This window comes from Benincasa hispida, chromosome 9 (genome assembly GCF_009727055.1).
Source record: "Benincasa hispida cultivar B227 chromosome 9, ASM972705v1, whole genome shotgun sequence".
Taxonomy (NCBI): domain Eukaryota; kingdom Viridiplantae; phylum Streptophyta; class Magnoliopsida; order Cucurbitales; family Cucurbitaceae; genus Benincasa; species Benincasa hispida.
Genome location: NC_052357.1, coordinates 90,557,672 through 90,565,481, shown reverse-complemented (window position 1 = coordinate 90,565,481; position 7,810 = coordinate 90,557,672). Strand labels below are relative to the sequence as shown.

General features: G+C 33.5%; 1 protein-coding gene across 3 annotated transcripts; it reads left to right on the top strand.

The window, feature by feature from the left end:
- The first annotated feature begins 492 nt into the window (after window positions 1-492).
- On the top strand, window positions 493-4,977 carry LOC120086053 (protein FAR1-RELATED SEQUENCE 2). 3 transcript variants are annotated; one of them, XR_005484139.1, is made up of 9 exons: window positions 493-841; window positions 1,725-3,837; window positions 3,931-3,966; window positions 4,060-4,116; window positions 4,188-4,262; window positions 4,338-4,397; window positions 4,484-4,558; window positions 4,637-4,773; window positions 4,912-4,973. XR_005484139.1 is itself a non-coding variant. In XM_039042479.1 (8 exons), exons 2-8 carry the CDS (start codon window positions 1,843-1,845, stop codon window positions 4,694-4,696), a joined length of 2,358 nt encoding a protein of 785 aa, XP_038898407.1. In that variant the 5' UTR covers window positions 494-841; window positions 1,781-1,842; the 3' UTR covers window positions 4,697-4,977. The 3 variants fall into 3 exon arrangements, 2 of the variants coding, with proteins under 2 accessions (XP_038898407.1, XP_038898406.1); XM_039042479.1 differs by having other exon boundaries at window positions 494-841; window positions 1,781-3,837; window positions 4,637-4,977; XM_039042478.1 differs by having other exon boundaries at window positions 494-841; window positions 4,637-4,977.
- The last annotated feature ends 2,833 nt before the right edge of the window (window positions 4,978-7,810 follow it).

Genomic DNA, 7,810 nt, shown 5'->3' with positions numbered 1-7,810 from the left:
GTAATTTTATTTATTTATCTATTTATAGATAAAAAAAATATCAAATAGTTAACAAGGGAAGTAAGAGAGCATCGAAGGAGGAGAGGAGAAAAAAAAAAGGGTAAATAGAGAAGTAAGAAAGTGCTAACCGTTCCTATTCATATACAAATAGTAAATTTTTTTTTTTTTTAAATTTAAAGGTATTTTTGAAAATTTTGAAAGTTCAAGGATATTTTTTACACAAACACGGATGATAAAGGTATTTTTGAATATCTCTTAGAAGTTTAATGATATTTTTGAAGGGTATTTTTGGAAAATTTTCATCAATAGAAAAAATGTCAAACTATTCATAAAAATAGAAAAAAAAATCATGATAAATATTGATAGATTTGTGTCTACAATTTCTAGTAATGATAGATATTGAGATTCTATAAGCTCTCCATCAAACAATAAATTTTGCTATTTGTATAAATATTTCCTTTGTTTTTCTATCGTTGAAAATCACCATTTTTTTATGCAACGTACAATATTTTGTATCAATGATTTGTATAATTTACCAAACTTGTAATCTAACTTACCTCTGTTTCTTCTTCAGCCGACTCAAATCGAGGTCTTTCGGCGATAGCCTGGATCATCACTCCGTTCGTCTTTCCGGCGAAAAGGGATGAAAGTCCGGCGAAATGTAGTGATAGAAAAAGAGGAAAGAGGCAAAAGCTAGTTTCCATTTCATTAAATGAGCTTCGAAGTTCGAAATGAGCCTCAACATCAATGATATCTTCCGTCGATTATTCTTCTTTGGTTAGTTCGTTTTAATTTCCGCAGAGCTGCATCACCTGGTCTCGCCCTCCGGCCGTGTTTCGAGGTAATTAATTCAATTAATTGAGTTGGGAATTTCATTTCTCTTCAGGTTCTTGCATTCTTGTCTTCAACTGAGACTTCAGTATGTAAATTGAAGCCCATTAAGCTGGGGCATTTCGTTTTCTTTTGACCTTTCGATGTGCTTCTTTATATCTACTTCTTGATTTCACGTGTTCTTGCTGTTGGACTAGGTGCAATTGAAGTTTTTAGAAGTATGTGTTGTAGATTCGAAACTAAAAATTAGTGATTGGGAATTGGAGGGTGGGGGATATGGACATTAAAAATTGGGCAATTCTTCAGCTGTATCAGCATCATATGAAGTCTGAATGAGTGCTTAATTGGTTTATTCTCACCTTATAGCTAACACTGACATTATTAACCACCATGGCTGTGGATTATAAGATTTGTGAGAATCTGAGAGTAGGTGAACATGGATCGAGAGATGTTTACTCTTCTTGCCATTGAGAGTCTTCACATTTTTCTTAGTAAATTAGCTCTTTTTAAGTAAGTAAAGGGTTAAGGCTTCCACGAAAGATTCTGCTTCTTTTGGATATGGAAACATTGTCTACAAAGATGGTAGTAACAATTTTCTTTTAAAAAGATAAACATGGATGTGTGAGCCAGTTTCTACTTATTAAGCTATGAGACTGCATCTGGATAATCGATACCCATATTTTCTATCCATCGACAGATCTACAGTCTCGTAGTACATTCAGAACTTTATTCATTAAATGTGTTGAACGTTGAATATATGCTAGGAAATATCTAACTCAACTTCCCGGATATAAAATGGTGGAACAATAAGTAAGATGTATATCACAATGTAACTTTTTTCTGCTTCCTAAAAAATTTGATACCTACAGAACCTGTTCCTTGTGAATTCTCAGGGACCTTTCGTAGAACAATATTTATGTTGAATATTATATTTTGCTCATGGATATAGATCTTGAGTTGCCCTCCAGTGATCAAGAAAGGTTAGACATCATTCAGAGTAAAAATGATGGCATGGATGGGGGTCAGGCAAATGGTCAGGGAAAGTATGCAAATTCTCAGCACCGTGAGGAAATGTCTGTGCCAAATGCCAAAAGTAGTGATGAGGATCAGATGGATATCATTAATGTTGAAACAGACGTTAGAATGGGTCCTTTTGAACCAAAAATTGGTTTGGAGTTTGAGTCGAAGGAAGAAGCATATTCATTTTATAGAGAATATGCTAGATCTGTGGGATTTAGCATCACCATAAAAGCAAGTAGGCGCTCAAAGAAATCTGGAAAGTTCATTGACATTAAAATTGCATGCTCTAGATTTGGAAGCAAGCGAGAGTCTAGTACGACTGTCAACCCTAGACCATGTATGAAGACAGGTTGCAATGCTAGCATGCATATTAAGAAGAGGGAAGATGGAAAATGGTTTGTACATGGCTTTATAAGAGAGCATAACCATGAGATTTGTCCTGATGATTTCCATCATGCTTTAAAGGAAAGAAATAAAAAACCGGATATTGCTGTTTCTGAGAAAAAAGGTCTGCAATTGGCTTTAGATGAGGGAGATGTCCTATTAATGCTTGAATATTTTATGCATATGCAGGAAGCAAATCCGAATTTCTTCTATGCCGTAAATTTCAACCAAGAAAAACAATTGAGAAATGTTTTGTGGGTGGATGCAAAAGCAAGGCACGATTACCAGAATTTCAGTGATGTAATCTTGTTTGATACTTACTACATAACTAACGGATACAAAGTTCCTTTTGTTCCTATTGTTGGAGTTAATCATCATTTTCAGTATATCTTGTTTGGAGGTGCACTGATTGGTGATATGGCTACTTCAAGTTTTATTTGGTTAATGAAGACATGGCTCAAAGCAGTGGGTGGGCCAGCTCCCAGAGTGGTCTTAACTGATCAAGAACTATCTTTGAAAGAATCTGTTGCTGATGTATTTCCCAATACACTCCACCTTTTCTCTTTATGGCATATATTGAGAAGAGTTCCTGAAAAACTAGGAAGGATTATAAATCAGAACGACGGTTTAATGGAAACCCTCAATAAGTGCATTTATAGATCTTGGATGGATAAAGAATTTGAAAAGAGATGGTGGGAAATGGTAGACAAATTTCAAATAAGGGAGGACGAATGGCTTCAGTTACTGTTTGATGATCGTAAGAAATGGGTGCCAACGTATGTTAAGAATTATTTTTTGGCTGGAATGTCTACAATTGAACGATCAGGGAGTGTGACCTCATTTTTTGACAAGTATATATGTAAAGAAACTTCATTCAAGGAGTTCATTAAACATTCCGAGATATTTTTCAAAGACATGCTTGAGTTGGAAGCTAATGCTGATTTTGAAACTCTGCACCAAGAACCTGTCTTAAAGTTGCTCTCTCCTTTTGAGAAACAAATGGCCACGATCTACACAACCACAATGTTTAAGAAATTCCAGTTACAGATATTGGGAGCAGCTTCGTGTCAAGTGCATAAACAGACAGAAGATGGAGTTACTGTAACGTACCATATTCATGATCTGGAAGAGCACCAGGACTACCTGGTAGCTTGGAATAAAACAGAATTGGATATATGTTGTTTATGCCGTTCTTTTGAGTACAGAGGCATCCTTTGCAGACATACTATCCTTGTTCTTCAGATTTCTGGATTAACTAGCATCCCACACAAATATATTTTGAAACGTTGGACAAGAAGTGCAAAGGTCAGGTTAAGTGAATCATCAAACCGACTTCATTACCGAGTGCAGCGTTTCAACAACCTCTGCAAACATGCCATTAAACTGGGTGAACTAGGCTCTTTATCTCAAGAAACCTATGATATTGCAACTGAAGCTTTAGAGGAAGTACTGAAACAATGTGTTTTTGTAAACAATTCTACCAAGAGCTTTGCAGAAACAAATACCTTGGTCTCTGTTGGTTTTATTGACGAGGAAGAAGATAATCACGGTGAATATATGACCAAGTCGTCTGTGAAAAGAAAAATGAGTAAAAAAGGCAAGGTGAGTCAAGAACATTGTCTAATCTCGTGTGGTTAAAAAAATATTAGTATTCTGTACTAAAAATCTGTATGAACTCCTGATTCTACCTTTCAGGTGACCAAGCAGGCAAGGTACAAATCGTTGGAGATGGTATGTACTATGCAGTCTGCTAGAGATGGTGCAAACTGCTGTCAATTGAAAATAGTATTATTCTTACAATCTCGTACCCATACATTCGTGCAGGAAGTGGATCCGAGAGCCGCTGCACTTGATTGTTTCCATGGCTCCCTGCCAGGATCAGTACGATGACATCTTTGAAGTACATATGTTCTATTATTTTGATTTAAATTCTCAAATGCTATGCTTTACAGGGTCAGTCGAGCACAAACTCTCCTTTTTGTGATGGACCTGAAGGTTATTATAGTCATCAGGCTATGCAAAATTTGGTATGCTTGATGATACTTAGGATCATAATGTTCTTGAAGAAATAAAAACCACAGTTTGACTCTCTAATTTTTCAGGATCATTCTCCTTCGATTGTAGCTCATGTTGGTCCATATAGCAACAGACAAACTATGCAGGTACTGGTCTTTGATTCAATAATCAATGCTAGATCATTATGCAACTTGGTTCAATACATGGACTTGATATATTTATTTTTCTTCAGTCCCAAGGACAGCTTAATTTGAGGGAACTAGGTGCACAAGGGCGTTTTGATGTCGAGGATAATCTGCAAGATGTGGTATGCATTCAGTTATGTGTGTTTCTTAATGATTACATTTCGGATTCTCATTTTGCGAGGATGTAATTCTTGTTGTAGGAACAACCTGATGATGCCTTGACACAAACTCACATTAACAACCGGACATATTCAAGATAGGCGCCTGTCTGGATAGCAGAAACAAGAACAAGGACAACCTTAACATACATAAAACCAGTTGGCAGTTGTAGTAAAAGGTTTTGTGGGCATGATCTAAACGTCAATTCATGTTTTGTTCTTGTATTCTTCCACTCAGTTTGGTCTTATGTTCTAGTTCTTCTTTGTAAGAGTATGTTCCAGGCACTAACAAGACCAATGTTATATTCCTTGTGCAGGCAAAGCATTTTTCCTTGTCACAGAGCTACTCTTAATGAAGTAAATATCCATAATCTTTTAAGAAACTGTGATTTTAGAGTTTGACATCAATATTAGCTACGAACTATATGTTTTTCTGCTATCTTTTTCTTTTAGTTTTTTAGTTTACAAAATAGATGACTTTTTAAAAGTAGTTTCCTTCTAAGCTTCTTAAACAAGATTTTTGATTGAATAAGCTAGGTTTTTTCTCTTTTATTTTCTTTCCTCATTTAAAAATAAAAAATAAAAAAAAAATCGAGACCATTTTGATTTTTCTTTTAGTTTTGTGTTTTTAAAAATGAAGTTTATAAGCAAAGGACTGCATTCTTAGCTACTTTTTAAAAAACTAAGCTAATTTTTTATAACTAAAAAATGGATAGTTTTTAAATATTATATTTTGAAATTTGATTTAGAATTAAAATGTGTTTTTAAGGAATGTGAAAAATCTATCGTGTTAAGAAACAAGCATAATTTTTAGAAAACAAAAGGCGAAATAGTTTTTAGAAAAAAGAAGGCGAAATGGTTATTAACGAAACTTTTTAACGATTTTAAACAACGTGGAAGTTTCTTAGAACTGTTTTTTAGATTTCATTGGATCAGTACCTAGTGTTTTATTTTGAGAGAAATGATGGTTTGCAAGTTGTTTACTAGTAATATGGCTAACTATTTCAAGAGTATGATCAGGTATTATCTTCATGCTTATTTTTCCGTTTATTCAGTTTTTTCTAAAAAATAAAAAAAATAAAAAAAATAAAAGTTTAAGTTTGTATTAAATAGATTTTTAAACTTTAAAAAATGTCTAATTAGTCTCTAACTTTGAATTTTGTGTTTAATAGATTTTTTTAGACTTGTGATTTTGTGTTTAATAAATTTTAAGTATTTTTTTTAATACAATAGGCGTGGAAGATTCAAACTACAAACCTGTTGGTCGCGAACACATATTGTATGTTAGTTGAGCTATTATGTCCATTTGGGTTTTTAAACTTTCAATTTTTGTTTCTTATGGTTCATTTATTTATTTAATATTTCTAAAATTCACAAATCTATTGTACACAAATTTAAAATTTTAATTTCTTCATGGTAACCATTTCCTTTTTTGTTTTTGGTTTTTAAAAATTAAGCTTCTTTCCTCTTTATTTCTAACAATGATATGCATTTTTCTTAAGTACCATGGTTGAATTCTCAATCAAATTTCAAATATAAAAACAAGTTTTTCAAAGCTTTTTTTTTTTTTTTTTATTTCCAAATTTTGACTTGGTTTTTTAAACCATTGGTGAGAAGTAAATAACAAAGAAAAAAATTTGAAAGTAGAAGTTGTGTTTATATAAACTTAATTTTCATAAATAAAAAACAAACAAAAATTAAATGGTTACCACACAAAACCTTAATGTTTACCTCTAAAAGAAAATAGAATATAAAATATTATTCCATCTTACAAAAAATCTTACAAAAAAAAAAAAAAAAAAAAAACTAACTAATCATTGTTCCCACGAGATTTGAATGGAACTTGAACTTTGTATTTGTATTAATTTTATGAAAAGTGAATACAGTCTCTAATACATTATTTTGATGCTTTGAAAATAAACAATAGTCTTCAAGTTGGTTGATCTTCTTGAATGATCGACCTTTGGGCTTGTTGATCTTCTTCCTTAGGCTTTTTGATCTTCTTCGATGATCGGTCTTTGGGTTTGTTGATCTTCTCCTCGATGATCGGCCTTTGGGCTTGTTGATCTTCTTCGATGATAGACCTTTGGGCTTGTTGATCTTCTTTGACGATCGGCCTTTGGGCTTGTTGATCTTTTTGATCGACCTTTGATCTTGATGTTCTTCTTGGATGATCGACCTTTGGGCTTGATGATCTTCTTGGACGATCGGCCTTTGGGGTTGATGACACGAGGCTTCTAGAGAAACTTGTTTCGTGGAGTTGATGTTAATTTGATGTGATGTGGTTCGATATCTAGTGTTTGATCCTCTGATTCTCTCTCGGTTTGATGGATGTGCTTGACTTGAAGAAGAAAAACACCAAACGTTCTTGAAGTAGAAGTCTTGGAAGAGTGTTTGTATCTTCAAGAGTCTTTCGTCTTCTAGGAGTGCAGCTTTAGGAGTCTTGGGAGTTTTCTGCTTGTTGATGAATTTTCTCTAGGCTCTCTGAATGTAGAATTACTTGTATCTTCAAAGGACTTCAGTTTTCAGAATGCTTGAACTTCAGAATGTTTGTATCTTCAAAGGACTTCAGCCTTCAGAATGCTTGTATCTTCAAAGGACTTCAGTCTTCAAAATGCTTGTATCTTCAAAGGATTTCAGTATTCGGACCTGATCAACTTCAGGAGTCAAGGAGTCTTCTGATTGTAGAAAATTCCCCTATAAGCTCTCCGGAGTATAGAATTACTGACCCCAACAAATGAGAGAACTTCTCTATTTATAGAGTTCTCAGGTGATTCAATATATTTTTGGGTTTAGAGACTTTAACCCAAATAATAATAATATTAAATTGGACCAAGTTAATTTTATCCAATTCAATGGTCATGATGAAATCACGTAGCGTCATTAAAATTTGTCTTCAACTTCATTCAAGATATTTGTCAATTCCTAATTGAGCGCAAATTTAATAATTTGGAATTTCGTCAATGACGTGCGAACTTGTGATTGGTCCAAAATTTCTCATTCAACAAATGTTCCCTCTCGAGATTTATCCACCCATATATGTGCGAGATTTATGCACATATATGAGTGGATAAATCTCGAAAAATATAAAGTTGAAATCAAAATTCAAATATATTTGTTTTTGAATTTGACCTCAATTGATGTGTCAGTCAAACTATGAATTTAGTACATAAGTTTAACTTGAATTTGGGATAAAATTTGGAATATCGCCAAATT